At 53.5% G+C, this 20,277-nt stretch overlaps 1 protein-coding gene across 8 annotated transcripts in view; it reads left to right on the forward strand.

The window, feature by feature from the left end:
- SFXN5 (sideroflexin 5) overlaps window positions 1–20,277 on the forward strand; it is a 108,024-nt gene that overhangs the window by 54,456 nt on the left and 33,291 nt on the right. For 7 of the 8 annotated variants that reach the window (XR_011426372.1, XR_011426373.1, XR_011426374.1 and 4 more), the window contains exons 8-10: window positions 660–716; window positions 2,126–2,191; window positions 11,951–12,041. Coding sequence is in view for 5 of the 8 variants with exons in the window: in XM_001488626.7 (XP_001488676.1) it covers window positions 660–716; window positions 2,126–2,191; window positions 11,951–12,041 (214 nt within the window). In the remaining 3 variants the exon portion in view is untranslated. Of the gene's footprint in view, window positions 1–659; window positions 717–2,125; window positions 2,192–11,950; window positions 12,042–12,550; window positions 12,802–20,277 lie in introns of those variants that run through there. The other variant, XM_070236244.1, reaches the window with a different exon arrangement.

Here is a 20,277-nt window from a genome sequence, read left to right on the forward strand (position 1 = left end):
CGAGATAGGGAGGTGGACAAAAAAGCGTCACAGCCTCTGTTCTCTGCTCCTGCAGAGAGTCCTCGTTGTGGCTCTCTAAAAACAGCTGAAACTCTGTATGCGAGTCTGTGCAGAGAAAGAGGGACAGGGAGAAAAACCAGTCTGTCTGTGGGAGAAAATGTCAGTCATCTCTGAGCAAAAGTCCAACAGTGTCCGGGTCTGGATCCTGCAGGCGGTGCAGGACGCTGGGCTGGGATATTTTTGAAAGAGGTTCAGGGCTGTCCGTCCTTCCAGGGGCCCAAATGTCTACCTTCTGTCCAGTAGGTAGTATAATAAGGATGATGTTGCAAAGGCGGGGGGCCCGTTTGAGCCATACGCCATAATCCCAGAAGAGGTGTCTGTCTCTGGATGAGGATAGATGGCAGGGGTAGGCAGGACCAGTGTCCTGGTTTGCCAGGAACTGAGGGGCTTCCCAGGACTGGGGACTTTCATTGCTAAAACTGCCACAGTCCCAGGCAATCTGGGACGGTTCATCATGCTGATTTGTGGGATGGATGGCACCACCATGAGTTACAGACCCACGTCTTTCTGGAGGGCGGTGGCCTCCAGGGGCCCAGGCCTGGCTTCCAGGGAGGTGACCTCACCTTCCCTGACTTCTCCTCTCCCCCATTGTCTTTCAGTGGCTGAACCAGAGCCACAACGCTTGTGTCAACTATGCAAACCGCAATGCTACTAAGGTGAGCACCACAGACCACTGCCCAGGTTCAGGCTGGGGTGACCCTCATCCTCCCCATGGTGTGGCATGCGACCACTGGGGGCTGCCTCCTCTGGGTCAAGCATTGCTCCCCTCTAGGCACCTTATTTAAACTGCCAACCCTTCAGGAGGGGCCCCACTGGGAAGGGGCTGTTCACACGAAGTCAAGAAGGCCCATAAAATGGGAATGTGATGGGGGCGCTGACAGGGATGAGCTCTGCTGGCTTCAGAATTCTCCTGAGGCAGCTTTTATACCAGATCTTAGGTGAGGACGGTGTGGTCCACATGGGGACTGAATTCCCCTAAAGCTTCCTCTAGGCATGCCTGGAAGCTGCCTCGGGGCCCCCAGACTGTGGGCTGCAAAGCTGAAGGGCTGCCCTTGAGGGATGAGGAGTCTGAGAGGACCGGCACCTCCTCCCCAAAGTCCCCTGCACTCCTGAGATGAACTCATGGTGGATGCCCGGTCACCTTCTCTTGTCTGGGGAGGGGCTGGGCCCTGCTTCACTGGCGAGGCTGCCTCCCCTCCTGGCTGATTCTCCCGTACTTCCATCCAAAGGCCGTGAGATGGGAGGAGGGGCGCATGTCCCCTTGGGTGGCTGTCAGTTTGGGGAGAAGAAGGTCTGGGCATTTTCTAACCTTGGGGGAGAGTTGAGGGAAGTTAGGAGCTGGCCTGGGAGGTAGGAACTTCAGGACGTTTTGCTCTGAGGACGCCTCCGCCCCCTACCTAAACCCTCTGTCCACATCTTGCTCATATGCTTCACACGTGGACATCTCCGCATGGCTGGCTCCAGTTTACCTTAAACCTAACATCTCCCAGATTGCCATGATAGCATGGTTAAAGGCAAGTTCCTCAGCTCTTTCTTAATTTTCTATGTTGAAACTTAGTATGTATTTTTCCACAGAAATATTGAGCAAGTGCCTTCTGTTGGTGTGGAAGCCCAGTTGCTGCATGGGTTGACAAGGGCCATGAGAGCCAGTCAGGCTATACCCAGCCTTGACACTGCCATTTCCACCTAGAAGTGCTCTGGGTGCCAAACAGCCCACTTGCAACATTGGGCCTTCCTACACTGCATCTGCTTGCCCCAGCCATAAATGACCCATTTGGCTCTTGCTGTTCTCTGTCTCCAGCCAGCGGTGTTTGCCAATGACCTTTCTAGAACAGAGCAGAAGTGCAGTGAGCCCTTCAGCATCTCCCTACCTTGTATTTCCATGTATGGAACTGCACTGAGGGTGGCCTGGATCCCTTTGGTTTCCAGAAAGACTTTTTCCTTCTCTCCTATCCCTCCAGGCTGATGGACAGGAATACCCCTAGCTGGCTGGGGCTATTTTCAAGGGTGGAGCGTGGGAACTTCGGGCACCCAGTGAGCCTGAGATTCTGTCTCTGTCTTCCAGCCTTCACCTGTGTCCAAGTTCATCCAGGGCTATCTGGGAGCTGTCATCAGTGCCGTCTCCATCGCTGTGAGTAACCCTGCACTCCCCACCTTCCTTTCTGTCCTGCTGCTTTGTGGCTGCCCCACCCAGCAGCTCTGGCCAGACCTTGTCTGAGGGTCAGGGCCGGGTAAGGGGTGTGGGAGACAGAGGTTTCTCTGGGTGGACTGTCAGGCTAGGCTTTCTAGGCAGAGAGGAGAGTAGATCCTAGTGGCACTTTAATGGAGAGGGCACAAACTGGTGCTCCAGATTTTGGAGAGCAGGAGTGGGTGGGGAGGTGGCCCCTGTGGGCGATGCAAAGGGCTGCCCACTCCAGCCAGGGCAGGACGTACTAAACCGTTGTAGTGTACACCATCGTTTGTTTCACTCTTCTTCTAAAGTAGGGATTTGAGGTTGCTCTGAAATGGCCTCATTTCCTCTGCTCCCACATAGACCAGCTCACCTCCAAATAGCAGTTAGGTGGGAGGGGATCCCCATTTCATGCCCCAAATTGCACTCCTTCCCTAAATCCTTTTATCTTACCGCAAGCAAAAACCCAGACGTTGCCACATCTATTTAGATGGCTCATCAAGAGACTGCTCACCCCACCCTGGTGGTCCTGCAACCCAGCTTGAGACTTCATTTGGGGTCATACAAGTTGGGGACCCCTCATTCTATGGGGGGGGTTGCTGACCAAGGTCAGGGGCTCTTGTGAGAGAGGAGAAAGGGCTCTGTCACCTCCTTGTTGCTCCTTATGATAAGAGGAGCTGATGGCTCTGCCTACTATAGTGGTTTGAAAATCCCATTTTCCTCCTTTGGGATTTAAGGGTGAGGTGGGGAGGAGCCGGGAGGAGGGAACCACATGGGAAGAATATTGAGGGGCCCTGGCTGGGAAAGGCTTGAGTGAAGGGGATCGCTATCCTTGACAGATGTCCTCCTCCTGCAGGCTTGGGGCTCCAGGAATGGGAACACAGCTTCTTCCCAGGGCCGCAGGCTCTCGGCATCCCAGTCCTCACTGTCCCACCCAGGGGGCCCTCAGTCATTCCATCCCAACCACCTTATAAGGCCAAAGCTGGCCCAGATTGTGGGGTGGGGGTTCTGATGCCCAAGCCATAGAGTTACTGGGGACTGGGCTTCCTCCAGGGCTCTCAGAGCCAGGGTCTCACCCGCAGAGACTGGGGGCCTCACGCTGGGCCGCCACGGCCCCCAGGGGCTGTGCCTGTGCCTCCTTCCTCCTCCCTGCCTAGCTGCGGAGCCCCTTGAGGAGATTTTTCCTGACCACAGTGGCCCATCCTATTCTCCCCCTGCCCCAAGTTCTAGAAACTTCTGTCCTTCCCACACACTCACTCAGTTCGCCCTGTGTCCTGTCCTCTCATTGTTCACTGGATTACAAGTTAAACAGGGACAGGCCCTGTGTCTTCTCCCCCACAGAGTGGGGCGCGGAGCACTGCTCCTTAAATACTTGTTAATTAGGTTGCTGATTGATTGCCGGCCTGGGGAGGCCCCTCTCGGCTCCATCCCTGAGTCGCAGCAGTGGCGGCATCCCTCTGCCTGACGTCTTCACACAGTGAGGGTCTGACTCCGGCAGATGGAGTGGAGTTTCTGACTTGGAAAGTCTGCAGCTTGCTTGCTTTTCTTTTGTGTGTGTAAATCACAAAACCTCCAAAGAAAGAGGCTTTATTTTATTTTCCTTTCCCTTGTTCTCTCGAACCCCAGGCCCCGCGGCCTCATTAACTGATCTCTGCTTCAATTAGTGACAAATCCCCTCCCAGGGCGAGCCTGTTAGGAGGAGATGACCTGCAAACAAGTGTCACGGCCTCAGTGGTTGGCCCAGCTCTGGCATTAATTAAAACGAGTCCCTACAAGCAGGCGGCGTGGATGGGGGCTGACAGGCCGAGGGCAGGTCCCAGGGACTGAGGACCAGGCCTTGGGTGTCCAGCCTCCTCTCTGAACCCTGCACAGCCCATTTCCCCTCTCATGAGCCCCTGACCTTGGCCAGCAACCCCTAGAATCAGAGACCCCCAGTCTGTGTGCCCCGTAAGTGGAGTCTTGTGCTGGTAGCGGGACCACTGGCATGGGGTTAGCAGCTTTTGGTGAACCCTCTAAATAGATTTGGCAATGTCTGGCTTCTTGCTCAAGAATAAAACAGAAATTTCATCTTAAGTTATTTTTGAAATCTAGCAGTTTGCTGTCTTTTAACAAAGGAAGCCGCCATCAGCCCTCACTGTGTTTTAGTTTGAGAGTTCGCGTTGAGCGTTTCTGTGGTCAGCCCCCGCTGGGCCCCGGCTCCATGGGGTGTGACACATTCATTCCCTTCAGGGGTGCATATGTGCCCCTTTGCAGATGCTGAGCTGCAGATGCACAGACTGGAGTGTCCTTCAAAATGCTGACGGGGAAGCTGAGGACACTCTGTGGTATAACCAGAATTAGGAGGAAGGGAAACATTGGGTGTGGTGGGAGCCAGGAGAGGGGCCCCTAATTCACACAGGGCTGACTCTCATAGAACAGACCAGAGAGAGCCGAAGGCAAGGCTGTATGTTCCAGACAGAGGGCGTAGCACACAAAGAGGCACACAGGAGAAGAAGAGCATGACAGATTCCAGAAGCTGTCAGAAAATGAGTATGGCCTCCATGTCAGGAGTGGTGGCGATGAGGTGATGGTGAAGCGGGGGAGCAGCAGGAGTACTCATGGAGTACTGTGAGGACCCTGCTCAGGAGTTCCGCAGCCACGCCAGGAACCCCTGCCTGGGCTCAGGGACCCAGGGCGTCACAGGGGGTGCAGGCAGAAGTGGCCTAGAGAAGTCGTGGGAGCCCAGCAGATGGACCACTGTCAGGGACACAGGGTCCTGGATGAGAGTGGCCCCGGGCTGGAGAGGAAGGCTCAGGATTAAAGTCCTACATGATTTGTTAGGAGCGGGTTGGTGGAGCCAGAGTATGAGAGATGCTCATGCCTGCTCCTCACGCCCTTTACCTTCAGCCAGGGCTTAGCTGGCTGAGGACTCCCATGTTGGGGCAGTGCTGACCTCCATTCCCAATGGGTTTGAGTCCTGGGGGGCCCTTTCTGTATAGGGTGCAGTGGTTGTCTGTTAACCTTGCTAGACTCTGGAGTACAAGGAGGTGTCCCAGGGGATCCCTGAGCTGAACCCCTCCCCCTCCCAGTTCCCATTGCTTACTGGCCTAGTCAGATGGGCAAATAATCACACTGGTGATAATGGCTAACACTTATGGAGCGCCTGCCATGGGCTGGGCGCTGTTTAGGTTCCATCTCCATTTTACAGCTGAGGAAAGAGAGGCACAGAGGCGAAGTCAGTGGCAGAGCTGGAATTCAAACCCAGGCTTAGTCACACACTATTCTGCTAACACAAGGATCCCAGTGTTCTCGGATTCCAGATTGGAAGAACTGTTACCACCCATCCTGGTAGACAAGCCCCACCCCCACCCCAGTTACCCTGAGAACAATGGGGCCTGGAAAAAGATTTTCGAGAGGCTCTTTAGGTATAATGGAGTTAGACCCTCCACCCACCTTCACACTTGCTTCCTGGGCCTGTGTTTTCTGGACAAAGCTGAGTCAGCAGCATATATTTGTCCCTCATCCAGAGCATGCCCTGCCTCCTGCAAGATCACCCCTGGTTGGCTCTGTGGTTGAGGGTGCACCTGTGGGTGTTCTCTGTGGTCCAGGGTGCCCCTCAGGCCATATTGTTCTTCTTTGGGCTTGATGGAGGTAGGGGGCTTGACAGCCTAAGAATCCTGGACCAGACGATTGTCTTGCTGCTTTTACTATGAGTGACTTCCAGGTTGGAGAGCCCATTGCATGGACCCTATAGCAGAATCTAAAGTGTTCTGGAATCCTGCAGATGGTAATATTGTCAGTGGCAAGTCCAACACAGATGTCAGCTCCACATATATTCTGGAGAGGACAAGTTGTTGTCTCCTCCTACGTGGAAGGGGTCTGATGTAATTGTTTTTCCAGCAGGTGGTCAGCAGGTCCCTATGGGACGTGGTTCAGGGCTCAGGGCTGGTCACTGTTGTTGGCAAACAAGCCACTCAGCTGCAGTTGGAGCTGACTGATGTTTTAGCTTGTGCTTGGCTCTGTCCTGACCACCTTGGCCCTTTGCTCCTGAGCCTGCCGCCAAGTGACAGGCTGGCTGAGGTTGCAGGACAATTGACCTCTATAGAGGGTCATGGGCCCCACTTGGTTACTGAGTTTATTCTACAACAAGCGCCCTCTGGTGGGCATTTTTGGTACCTCAAAGATTCTTTGACCTGCCCCAGTCCTTGGCCCTCCAGGGCCCCCACAAACCCCTGACAATTTGGTTCCATTATCCACCATCCAAGAGTGGATCTAAATTCTGCTCTCATGCCATCCCTCCTTTCAGGCATCGTTCTCCATTGTTCTCCAGGGTCTCGTGGACCCCTTTATGGCAGGCATCAGTAGGGAGTCCACAGAGCCAGCTGCAGACAACCTGGTATTTCATGCTTCTGAAGCTCGGCTGAGCCCCCCTCCCTTCTTACCTGGCTGCCTCCTACTCACCCTTCGGGTCTCAGTCAGGAATCTCCTTTCCCAGAAGCCTTCATGGACCTTGGGGCCACCCCCTCAAGATTCCGCCTCCTGGCAGAGTGGATGAGCCATCCACTCAGGTGGACTTAGGCCCGTGCGTGCAGCACCCAGCACCTTAGAGCTGTGTTTGCTGAGGTGGACAGCAGTGACTGCACAAGAAAAGCCTCCCTTTTTTTTTTCCTGCCTCGGAAATCATTCACTTGATTTATTCTAGAAGCATTTATTAAGCACCCACTCGTTTCACCAGGCACCAGGAATTCCGTGAGGAATAAGAGAGACACAGTCCCTGCACCCAGTGCTTAGGGCCTATTGGGAGAGACAGATATTTAGTACAGAGTTCACAGTTTAGAAACATTTCTGTATGATTCAGTTTTTCAGTCATATACATTTATTACTTTGATTCTCAACATTTTAAGAAGGTAAATAAATATGTACTGAGAGACTGTGATAGGTCCATGGAAGGAGGAGTTCCAGGTTCTGTGAGAGACTGTAAAGGGGAGGCCTCTCTGAGGGCCTGACATTCCAGCAGAAAAGTGAGGAGGCCAAGGGAGGGGCAGTGCTTGAAGGCTGGGGGGTGGGGATTGTCTCATCGTAGGAGCAGGGCCATGGCGAGGTGGCTGGAGCCTTGCAAGCACAGCCTGGCCTGATGGTCACACAGGGCCGTGCGTGTCTCTAAGTGCAGTGAGAAGCCACTGAAAGGCTTTCAGCAAGTCCATATCCTTTTTAGGGGACCACTGTGGCTGCTGTGTAGAGAGTGGACTGGAGTGGGGCGAGAGGGCAAGCAGGGAGCCGAGTTAGAAGGGTCAGTTTTCCAGGGAGAAGTGTCCGGCACTTAAGCGAAGCGGTGGGAGCGGAGAGAGAAGTAGCCACGCTCCAGATACCCAGCAGATGGAACAGGCAGCTCTGCGCAATTGGGCTGGACGTGGGGCAGGAGCGGCTCCCATCTGGGGACACACCTAGGTTTCCAGCATGAGGAGCTGAGCTGGGACTGAGGGAGGGTGACCGGTGTGGTGGGGAAGAGCAAGATAACCTTCATTTGGGATGTGTGAAGGTGGGGTGCCCGAAGCCCATCAAAATAGAAACATCCCGCAGGGGGCTGAATGGATGGGGTGGAGTAGAGGACACAGCCTGGGGGAGAGAGGGCTACATGCATTGCTCAAGCCCCAGCCACTGTCTCCTTGCTGGCCTTGCAGAAATTGGGCTGCTGTTGGCCTGGGAAAGTCCTGGGATACAGCTATCAGCCACATAACTCACGATGCTGAAGGTCTTGTGTCATAGAGCTCCCACCCCACCCCAGTTCTTGGGGCTGGTCAGCACTTGGCCCCACTGTGGGGGGTTGTCAGGAAGCTAGTCTTCCTCCCCTTCCTCTGCTCCTGTCACCTCCCCGTGGCAAATATAGCGGCCTGGGAGCCAGAGCTGGAGAGCAGTGGCCAGAGAAGGCCCACTGCTTCCTTGGGCCTTTGCTGAGGTCCCACTAGTCCTGGGCTCTTGCTTCTCCCAGGACCCTCGTTTGCTGGCCACACAGGGAATTCTTGTGCAAAATCCACACCCTGTTTGTTTTCCCCTCCGCCAAAATGGAGCCCCTGTTTGGTTAATTTCTATTTTGTGGCTTATTTGGAGGCTGTTAAAACAGACCCTGGGGGACCCTCAGCAGTGATTGTTCCATATCTCATTATCTTTCCCGAACCTGATTATTAGCTCAGATTTTTCTGATCGCTAGCTGCTGTTCATGATGAGTTGTGTGCCATTAATGCCAGCTGGTTCCCTTAAACAGGACCCACCATGCCAGGGAAAACGAGCTGGCATTCAGAGCCACCAGCCACTTGGCTTTTTAATTTTAATGGGCTCCACCAAATGTTCCAGGCCAAAGGGCCCCCGAGGAACCAGAACAGACGGGCTCCCAACCCCCGGTCTGCAGCCCACCCTGGGTTCTTTCCCGGGCTGTGGCCATCCTAGCTGCTGGGACAGTAAGGCCTGGGTTGGGGGCCTGTGGGAGGAGCAAGAATGAGTGGCCACTTGGCCACTTGCCGTCCTTGTGTTCACACCTTCCTGCCACCAGGCCCATGATTGCTGGGTGGGTGGGGTGACCTCGCCGGCTCCTAGCCCTTCTCCCCAGTTTATTGGTCCCTCTCTCCTCCCCTGGGCTCTGGTGTGTGGGCCATGCTCTCAGAAACTTGCCTGTGCCTCGCTAATTCTCTCCCCGTCTATGTTGGGGAGACCCCGGTGGACTTCAGGAACAAGGAGGCCAGAAGAGACCCAGGCATTGTTTTCTCTCTTCTTTCCTCCTCCCTACGCTGGGCTCCCGCCTGGGGTCGGGGAGAGACAGACTGGGTCACTCACTCTGGACTGTGCTGTCCTAGCCAGAGTGAAGAAGATCTGGCCAGGGAGGGGAGGGCTTGCGGGGGCTGGGGGAGTAGGGGGCAAGTCTGAGTGTTTGAGTGTTTGCTCCGACCGGTGACCACTATCCTCCTTGCCCTCTGGCCACACTCCAGCTCTGCTGCCCCCAAGAGGCTGCCGGGGGAAGGGCCTGAGCTGCCTGCTGGCTTCTCAGAGGGCTCCTGCTCCCCCTCCTCCAGCGCTTCCTGCATCTTTCCAAATGAGGGGGGTTTGAACCCAGAAGGGTTTCTAGCTGGTGGGAGGAGGGTGTGGTTCAAGGGCCCTCTCTTCTCTGACAGGAGCTGCCTTCCCTTTTCTGCTCCTCTGGGCCCCAGCCCCAAGCCCTCTTTTTAGGCTTTCGCTATGCAAACAGCCAGTTTTAAATGGCATGTCTTAAAAAGAAAATGGCATATCCCACAATAAGCATTCTTCGTTGAGAGGGAGGACAATTGGAAAGTAAATAACACAGCAGTTAAGAGCGAAGCTGTGGAATTAGACCCTGAGTTCAAACCCCAGCTTTACCTGCCCCGTAGCAGCTGTCTATCCTTGGGCCAAGTTACTCCAGTTCTCTGAACCTGTCTGAACTTCTCTGAATCTGTCAAAAGGGGCAACACACCCCATCTGAAAGCCTCGTAGTGGGGACTTAAGTAAAGTGTTTCATGTGACAAGCTCAGCACGTGGCCTGGCATCTCCCCATTACCTTTCCTCCTCCGCTTCTCCACCACTAATGCCCGCCTGCGTGTCCTCCGGCCTCCCTCCACACTTTCCCTTTCTGTGCTCTGTAGAAACGTGTTTCCTGGTATTTTTTGACTCACAGAAATAGACAGTCACTCGCTGCTGAGAGCTGGGAAGACCTGGACTTGGGTTCCATCTGTGTGGCAGGGGCCGCCTTGAAGCAGGGGCAGCGGGGCCCAGTGTGGGCTGGCAGCTCCCTAGCCTACCCCACTGTACCACTGAGGCGTGTCCAAGCCACCCCCCGCCTCCCTGCCTTCCCTTGAGCCAGCAGAGGGGGCAAGGATTGGACTCCGAGCATCAGCTGGAGGCTTCAAATGGAGGCTGGCCACAGCCTGGCTCTGTGGCACCCTGGGCTAACCAGGGGCTGGTGGGCTGGTGCTTCCTGTCTGCTTGGGCCATTCCTGCTGTGCCATGCCCTGCTTTGACTGCTGCAGGCACCCAGCAGCCCTGGAGGCCCTCCCAAGGCTCTGCGTCTTCCCCCAGCAACCCAGCAGGTTGAGGCCATACCCAGGGCTGCGGGTGCAGGATGACCTGGTGAGCCACCAAGTGTGCCAGAGCCGAGAGCAGGCTGCCCAGGCCCCCTCAGGACAGGAGTCCTGCGGCAGCCCCTGTGGTTCCTCCTCCCAGGAAAGGTCTACAGGGCAGGGGCTGGCTCTGACCTCAGTTTTGGGGAGCAGAGGCCTCTCTATGTCCATCTTCTGGTCTGGCCACATGCATCTTACCGTTATCTCTCCATGTCTGTGCTCATGATGTTTTCCCCACCAAACGGTCCTTTTCCTCCACCTCGACTAGCCTCCCTTCCCCGTCTCCGAGGAGCCCGCTTTCCAGTCTGTGCTGATCTCTCCATCTATTTGTTGGCTGAGGCCTTCATCCCTCAGTCACAGTGTATGTGCATGTGCTACATGCCATCCACCGCCCTAAGTGCTGGGCATGGAAAGATGAAAGTGGCGCGGCCCCTCTGTCCCAGTGCGGGGGCGCATCACACCCATGAGTGTGTACTGAGTGCCAGGAAGGAGGGGCTGGTGATGTGCAAGGAAGCGACTTTCTGCCTGGGAGAGGCAACATCCTTCCTTTGTAGCTTCATTTATTGAGACCTCTAATGCGCCAAGCTCGTGCCAAACACTTTACGTACATTCTTATAACAGCCCCGGGATGCTATAAATATTACTATTCCTTTTTTACAGACAGGGAAACTGAGGCAGAGAAAAGTAAATGACTCCTACTGTTACTAAGTGACACTGGAGGTGGATCTCAGAGGTGGGCCTTAAAGAACAGGTGTGGACTGAGCAAAGGAAGGAGGGCATTCCGGGCATAGGGACCAGCCTGGGCAAAGGCCCCAAGGCTGGAAAGCTCACTTGGCATCTGATGAGCAGCAGGCTGGACTCATGGAGGCGAGATATGGGGTGCTGGGGGAGTGGGGAATGAGGTTATGGAGGCCAAGACTGCCACGTGGAGGAGACGGTACCTGCTCACACAGGTTGTGGAGAGGAGCTGGTGGTGGTGGATGTGATTGGACCTATGTTCTAGAAAGATAAGGGGATGGACTGGAGTGGGGTAACCCAAGACAAAAGTGAGGAGGGGCCCAATGTCCTGGGCTGGGTGAGGGGAGCTGGGATCTGAGTGAAGACGGGCAGTGAGCCCAGGATATCCACTGCACCCCCTGCCCTGCGCTGGGCTGCTTGGCTTAGCCCTCAGTCACCTGTGGGCAGGTGTGTGGCTCTCCCTCTCTGAGCCCTGGTGGTCTGGTGAGGCCCATGCCTGGGCCCACAGTGGGGCCTCAGAAAGGTGGACTTAGAGGCTGGGCTGGAAATCAAGCGTTCCTACACTTTGTTTATTTGCAGATTATGTGTTCTAACAGCGACCACCCCACCATCCCTTCTCCCCTCCCCAGAGAGTTTGTGTGTGTGTGTGTGTGTGTGTGTGGCTGATGTTTCTCACCTCCCTCTTTCTCCTGCACTGGTCAACTAGGATGACTGGGCAGTGGTGCTTTGAATAGCCACACTGGAGCTCTGCAACATCAGTGATCCTGAGGGTCAGGGGTCTGGGGAGCAAATGCACGGGAACACGGTGCCCCTCACTCTTCCCCAGCCTGCCCTACCTGCCACAGGCCGCTGAGCACATGCACTTTCTTCTCTTTCTAAGGTGGGCCTTAATGTCCTGGTGCAGAAAGCCAACAAGTTTACCCCGGCCACCCGCCTTCTCGTCCAGCGATTTGTGCCCTTCCCTGCCGTAGGTAAGACCTGCGTGGCGCGGAGGTCTGTGTGCATGTGCATGGCGTGCGTGTACCACGCCTGGGCATGCGGGGCTGCAGGCTGCCCCTCCACACTGCTCCTGACACCAGGGGTCTCCTGGCTGGGGCAACTGGAACAAAACATGTGGAGATAGAAGTAAGGGTGACAGGGGCCCTGCTGACCAGCTCTATGCCTGGATTCTGCTTTTGGCACAGGGATGCTTAACCTGTGGCCCCCAGAGCCCCAAAGGGTCAGTAGACAGAATGCAGTGGATCCTGTGAACTTGGTTGGGGAAAATATTTACACTAACCTCTAATTGAAATTTAACATTTCATTCCATTATGAATGTAGGCAGCAAACCACAGTAATAAGAAAGACCTGTGACTTTGTCACCAATAGAAATCACAGATATTTTCATGTCACATACAGTTGTTCCAGAAATCTTAAAGTATCAATTATGTTCAATACTAATTCAGAATTATGATTTTTGTTTGTTTGTTTGCTGAGGAAGATTGACCCTGAGCAAATATCTGTGCCAAACTCCCTCTATTTTGTATGTGAGTTGCCACCACAGCGTGGCTGACGAGTGGTGTGGTTCTGCACCCGGGATCCAAACCTGTGAACCTGGGCTGCCGAAGTGGAGCACGCTGAACTTAACCACTACACCACGGGGCCAGCCCCTAAAATTATGATATTTAATCAATCCACTGGTAATGTTTTATAATTCATTTATTAAAAAGCACAATATCACAATTGAAAAAATATTTTGATAACTTATTTCAATATAATCTCTTTGTAATCCTAAATATTTTGTTTTATGCATTTGGAGATATTATTTGCAGAGGGGTACACAGGCCTTACCAGATGGTCACAGTGGTTGCCGGCGTAAAGGAAGATCTGAAGCTCCTGCCGGTCTAGTGTTCGTGTCCCTGGGTATTGTGGGCCCTGTAGGTTTGGGAGGCCAAGGCCCAGTCTGGAGAGCCAGGAGTCAGGCCCAGGCTCGTGGTCCTGACCCTCTTCTTTACCTCCAGCTCTGCTTCCCCATCTGTAAGATGGGGGCAGCTGTACCTACCTTCCTACAGCCCAGAGCTGTGGGAGGATCAAATGAGACCACAGAATGGATTCTATTCATAGGAAAGTGCTTTGAAGCACAGAAAAAGCCCCCGTGAGAAGGTGGGAGATCATTACTGGGCAGCCCCACCCCCTCGATGGCCCAGAGGCTAATGAACTCCCAGGACCAACCGCCCGGCTGAGCCTCAGCCAACCCAGATAATTGCTATAGCAACTCCACACTTTTAATGAACCCTCAGCTATTTCTGGCGCGGACCATTAATGGAATAACTCTTTAGATCAGACTTTGTTAAGGGGCCTAATTGAGTGAATACGGCCGGCCGCCAATCTCGTGTTCCTCGCCGTCCCAGGCTGGAGGGTCAAATGCAGCCTGAGAAGGGGGCAGCTCTCAGCTGCACTGGACTGGATCTGGGTCTCGGCTGAGATGTAATCTGTCCTTGAGTCAAGCTTCATACAAGTGCTTCGCCAGCGGCCCATTCGAGCTCTGCTCTGCCGGCCATCTTGCTATGTGACCTTGGGGAAGGTTTTAACCTCTCTGTGGCCCCTTTAGGAGGAGAGTCCCTGCTTTTGGGTTTGACCCTTTCTGCCATCCTCACCTAAGGCTTTCTCACCTATCCCTCTTTGGGCTCCAGCCTGATTCCTCTCCTGTGTTCTTCTCAGGGAGGAGCCTGCAGCCCCCTCACACTGGCCCAGCCCCTATTGAGGGCTGGGCCATGCATCCCCAGCCAGTTGCACAGGTTGCGCCCAGTGTGGTTTACAGTCTGATAGCCCTAGCTTACCAGGATCCTGAGAGAAGCAACCCCTTCTGGCTGCTTCCTCAGGCCCATTGCCCAAGTCCTGCCTGTACGCCTGCCAACCTTCCACGCCCTGCCCCAGGCTCTCCTCCCCGACGTGCAGGCTTCTGTCTCTCTGGCACCTGATGTCCATCCCAGGGCTATCTGCGAATGGGTGCTTACCGACTCCCTGGTCAACACTGACACAGTGGTGTATGAGATGAACAGGATGCCCCTCACCCTCCAGGGGCTCAAAAGCGCCTGGTCCTCTCAGGCCACCATCTAGTCCCTGCACTGGCCTCCCTCCACCTTGTCCCCAGGCTTAGACAGAGCATCTCTAAACCCACTGCATGCTGGCAAGGCCTAGGTCTTGCCAGGTATTCACCTGCTTTTCACAGCAGAGTAGGCCAGACTGGGCCAAGCCACCATTAGGACCACCAAGAAGCTTGCTCAGGACCTGCTTTTCCTTGTAGAGGGTCCTGTGCCCCTTTGGCCCCCTGGCCTGATGGGGAGACAGGACTCACAGAGCCATGAGTGCACACGGGAAGTAGGTTGAGGCAAGTGGAAGTGATCAGGTTAAGCCCTGGTTGTTGGGATGTGTGTGGGGAAGGGGATGGAGCAGAAGGGAGTCTTCAGGGGAGGGGGGTCCTGAAGGGGCCTGTGTGCCCTGTGCTCAGAGGCCACCTCCCCCCTCCCTCCCTCCTGGGCAGCCTGGGCACTCAGGTCTGGGGAACAAGGAGGCTCCCAGGAGTCAGTGGCTTCCTCCCTCTGCTCTGCCCAGCTGCTCCTGCCCTGCTGCAGCCTGGAGTCTGGGAGGTGGGAGGAGACCTCTCTTCTCTGGACCCCACATGCTGCCCAAGACAGGGGCACGAGGCTCCAGACACGGGATACCTGGTCACCAAACCTGACCCTGCCACTCCCACCTCTCTCTAGCCTTGGCCCAGACCCCACTTCAGCTGCTTCCCACTGAGACCTCCCTGACAGTCACTGCAGGCCTCCTCTGGGTTTGCAGATCCTGGTACTCCAGGGGCTCTGCAATTTCCCCCAGCAGGCCTCTGTTCCCCCTCAACTCTCCTCATTCTCTCTCTGGGAGGACCCTATGGCAGAGTGAGCCATCCCCATTTTACTGGAGAATAAACAAATTAAGACTTGCTGAAAGTTATCCTGAGCTGGCCAAAGACCAGGCCTACCAGGCCCAGCCCAGGGCCAATTCAAGCCCACTTGGATATCCCCTCACCCCTGCAGCCCAGAAACCGAGGGAGGTCGTCCAGAGGCAGCCGGGGCTGTTCACTGGTCCCACCAGGAGCCCTCCACCTTCAAGTTCACCCTGGTTTTTCAGCCAGAGGTGTGTGTGTGTGTGTGTGTGTGCGCAACTGACACATGTGCACACATGTGTGCTGAGTACATGGGAAGCCCCGAGGACACTCACCACGGCCCCTCCTCTCCTTCAAGGTGGTCTTGGAGCCCGGCTCTGCCCTGGTCTAGAACAGCAATCATGTGGGAAATCTCAGTTTCTATTTATGCACGGAGATGTTAGGAGAGACGGTGAGCGCAGGAGCATGTGTGCTGGCATCAGAATCGATTGGGGACTGGTAATTAATTTGTTTAGACCTTAATTAATTCTCCAGTTCTTTCTTATTTGTGGACTGTCGCGCTTAATTGTGTTCAGGAGCTGGAGCTCAGAGCAGGCCCTCCATTAATTGACGTGCAGTTGCTGCGAGGTGGAAGTTAATGGTTTGGGGAGCTGGGCAAACAGTGTAATTAAAGGTCAATCGGGGAGGCATCGGAAAAATACACCCCTCCAGGTCCAGCCACCAGTCTCCATGAGCAGAGTCCATTCTAGGGGAGGCAGGCCCCACAAACAGCCTTCCTGTGAGGCCTTGGGGTGGGGGTTGGGAGGAGTGACCCGCAGGAGGGTGTGCCAGGTCCTGAGTGGTATGACGGGGCACTGGCAGGAGGAGCAGACATACCTTGTCAGGAATGGGCAGGCCAGGGGCTTCAGCCAGGAGCTGAGAGGTGGGGACCCCAGATATCACCTGGCAAGCACATCTGTGTACCCAGGCTCTGTGTGTGTGTGTGTGCAGGGTGAGGGCAGGAAGCTCTGATGGTCACGCCCAGGCTGCCTGGCTGAATCCCCACAGAGCAGGGGACAAGCAGCATTACCTGCTCATAAAGACCCCCATCTGGGCTCTGAGCACCCGGCGGGGAAGGCCTGAGCCTCATCACCAGCCAGCCAACTCTTCGCACAGGGAATACCTTCCTGCATGGACCAGAAATGCCAGCCTCATCCTCCCTTTGCTGGGAAATGACTTCTTCCTGTGCGGTCCGCAGCAGTCCCTTGCATTAAATGTCACAGCTTATTTCATCACCATGAAAACATCTCTGCATTCCCCAGCGGTCCTCAGGGTGTCTGGGCAATCACTGGGAGAAGGTCTTCTGTTCGTTCACAGGAGTGTGCCCCATACCTGCCCCATCTCCATGTTCCCCTTTGCCCACGTGGGTCTCAGTGTCATTGATTCCCCCCCACTGCTCCTCTCTTGGTGCTCAATCTGCCCTGCTTGCCCCGTCCGGGAGGTGGCCAAAGCAGTGTGCCCGAGCCCCAAGGGTCAGTCCCCAGCCTGCTCCTCTCCCATCCCTCATCCCCTGTGCTTAAAAGACAGCAGCGTGCATCTGTGTCAGCTGTGTCCTGGGCCTCTCGACTTACGCTGCCTCCATCCAGGTCAGTGATGATGTGGTGTCCATGGCCTTTAGGCTCCTCTGGAGGCCCACGAGTCCTTTCCTTGACCTGGCCCCTGGGCTTGCCCCTACGAGTACCCCACTGCAGCTGTGGTGAATCTTGTGATCTCCCTTCCTGCCTCTCCCACTGGGCCCCCCACCTTTGCACATGGCCCTGCTTGCCTGGAGTCCCTGCTCTTTGCCACTATCTCAGCCCTGTCCTCTGCCTTCCCTTGGCTGCCAGGCTTTCATTTCTCCACTCAGATACCACTCCTCCAGGAAGCCCTCCGTGGTAGCGCCATCAGCATTAGAGCACAGCCCCCTGTGTGTGCCTATGTCTCTTGTGGAACTGCCTGTTTTCTTTCCAACTCTGCCACCCTCATCAGACTGTGAGCTCCACAGGACAGGGAGTCATCCATCACCTACCTCCAGGCCTCCTCTGTGCCTGGCACACAGTCAGTGTTCAATGTGGGTTTGTTTGGTGATCAAATGAGTGCTTTGGCAGAAAAGGCTCGAAATTGGGCACCCACAGTGGAACCCCACCCTGATGACATTGGTGACCACCTTTTGTGGCTTCTTAGACATTACTCTGTTTTTCCTTTCATTTTTAAAATTGGTTTTTGAATGTTCTGTTTTCTTACATAAGTTTTCACTAACACTGTCATCCACTCTTAGTTGGCAGGCCTAGGGACGATGACCAGTGGGTCCACCACTCACCAGGTCATCCTGGGCACATCCTCCAACTTTTCTGGGTTGGATCTGGAAGGATGGGTGGGCTGGGCTGGGTGCCAGAACTGAAGGCAGCTCCAGACTGGCATGAGCCCCTGGTGCATGTCAGGCCCCATGAGGACATGGGCAGTGGGGCCAAGTCAGCCAGAGGGAGGTCTCCAGTGGAATGTCCTAGGGCTCTGTCTTCAGTCTCGTCCCCTTCAGTTACTTTGTAACTGCCTTGGTCACATGTGACTCTGGGTCACATTTCAGGAGCAGGACAGCAACTTGGCAGTGATTGTGAATTCATGGGCAAGAGCACCAGGACCCAGGGTCTCACAGCTTTGTTAGAAGGCTTACTGTTCAGAAAATGCAGCTGCACAAGTGTAGGTGGCCTGAGCTTCCTTGGCTGAATCGTTAGGATAAAGCCCCGGGGACCCTGTGGGCTGAGTAGGCCTGCAGCGGGGTGGGTGGCTCTGATGAGGCTCCCTTGGACTGCAGCTGCGTCACTGGAGACAAGCTACCCAGAACACAGGAGTTGGTTTAGTTCTGGACTCCACGCATCGAGAGGAGCACTGATAAATGGGAGTCCCACAGAGCAGCAGGATCTTCTGGAAAACTGACTGTTACTGGAATGAGCTGCCTGGCCCTGGGTTAGGGAAGTGTCCGTGTAGCTGCCTGGCCCAAGAAAGTGTGAAGGTCATGCACATGTGACCAAGTCACCTGCTTCTGGGTGGCTTGCCCAGGCCCTGGCATAGAGTAGGTGCTCAGAGAATGCTTATTGAATCATTGGCCTTCCAACTCAGAGATTTTATAAATCCTGAAATCCAGAGGCAGAGAAGGTGGGGAAGCACAAGGCAGGGGAAGAGGGTTTAGGGGTGCAGGAGGAGCCGGGCCTGTTGGGGAAGAGGGAGGCGAGGGGGTCTGCAGCCCTGGATATTAGCTGAGAGTTCAAGCTTTGTCTCATGGCTCATGGGGACCACTGAAGAATCTCAAGCTAGGGAGCAGCTGTGCTAAAAAAGAGCTTTCCAGGAGATGAATGTGTTAGCAGGAATCTTTTATTAAGAGACCCTGAACTTCAGAGTCAGCCTACACCTACATTTACAGGCCGATTTTTCAGTCCAGAAATTCCCAGTCCTGAGTTTGTGACACTTCAATATGGGTTGTGAAACTCCCCAAATTCTCAAGTTTTTAAAAGAAAAATCTGTAAACTGCTTTTTAGCCTTACAATGAGTTTTGGATGTATTTCCATGGTAATCATAGAACTCCAACTTATCCTTCTTAACAGCCACAATAATTCAGTCTGTGGCTGTTTTTTTTTTAAATTATGAAATATTATTTCAAACACATGGAATATTATAGGAAATAGAGAAAAAAAATGTTCGATGCACCCAAAGCCTTCTGTGCCCTTCACCTTTGTGATTCTGGTCCCTTCCTTCTCTCCCTGGTGGGATGGCTGTTGACTTGCATCCTGCCCATTTATGTTTTTATATTGTGTCATATGTGTATGTACTACAAACCAGAAATTGTATTGTTTATGTGGGGGTTTTTTGGTGAGGAAGATTGGCCCTGAGCTAACATCTGTGCTCATCTTCCTCTATTTTGTATGTGGGAAGCCGCCACAGCATGGCCTGATGAGCAGTGTGTAGGTCCACGCCCAGGATCCGAACCTGCGAACCCTGGGCCACCAAAGCAGAGCATGAACTTAACCACTGCGCCACCCGGCCAGCTTATGTTTATGTGTTTTTTAAATTTACATTAACTACATTAAATGCATTAACTGTATTGTACTGTATATATCCTTTTAAAACTTACTTTTCATTAAGATTTATCCATGTTAATACATATACATTCATTTTGGCTGCTCTGGGCGTTCTGCTGCATGACTATTCCACAGTTGATTAACTGGGGACATTTGGGTGTTCCCAGTTTCTTGTTATTATACACAGCACTGCACTAAACAACCTTGTACGTGGGTCCCTGTGCACATGGGTGGGAGTTTCTCCAGGGCAGGGGTATTCTGGGCCCTCCCTCAGTTTTGGTCTCACTGTGCAGCCAGTGTTGAGAGACCAGTCTGGGAGCTGTACCGAGAAATGTCAGAGGGCGCGTGTCCCCAGTTTTACTGGAATTGCTGAATGAGCTCGCTGGCTTGTACTCTGCCTGCAGGGTTTGGATTTTTGTTTCCCTCCGTCCTCTTCGACACCTCTTCAACATTTGGTATTATCAATCTTTAAAAATTCCTGTCCATCTGAAATAGTTCTTTTCTCATTTTAATTTGCAATTTTCCAGCTTCCAGTGTGGTTGAGAATGTTTTCTTAACTGTATTGAGCATTTAGGTTTCCAAATAGAAGAGAGAGAGAAAGAAGGAGATCCCTATTTCATACCATATACAAAAATAAATTCCAGATAGATTAAAGACCTAAGTGTGAAAAATAAGATGTGAAAACTTCTAGAAGAAGATATAGATGAACACTGGAGTAGGGGTAGAGTTTCTTGATGACGCAAAAATTATATACCGAAGAGGAAAGGATCACTTATTTGACTACATATTAAACTCTGTGACTGAAGACACCATCAACAAAGTGAGGAAGCAAGCCACACGCCTGGAATAGCTATTTGTAAAGCATTTAACCAATGCAGATTAGTCTCCAAAACAGGTAAAAACTCCTGCAGGTTGACTTTTTTCTTAAATTCAAAAATCTATCGATTGAGTTCATGTTCATTGATTTTTTAATATTTCTTTTATGAATTCCTACTTGAATATTTTTCTGTGACTTCAATCACTGTATCTTTTCCATAATAATTTTTAAAGCTCTGTATATATTTTATGGATATTTTTAGCTGAAAGTAACAGACTCAAACCAGCTTAAGTAATAAAGAAATGCATTACGTTACAAAGGTCGAGTCCAGAGTGAGGCGTCCAGGGCCCTTCTTCCGTCTCTGCTCTGCCAGGGCCTCCATCTTCAGGCTC

Source organism: Equus caballus, chromosome 15 (genome assembly GCF_041296265.1).
Source record: "Equus caballus isolate H_3958 breed thoroughbred chromosome 15, TB-T2T, whole genome shotgun sequence".
In the NCBI taxonomy this organism is placed as follows: Eukaryota; Metazoa; Chordata; class Mammalia; order Perissodactyla; family Equidae; genus Equus; species Equus caballus.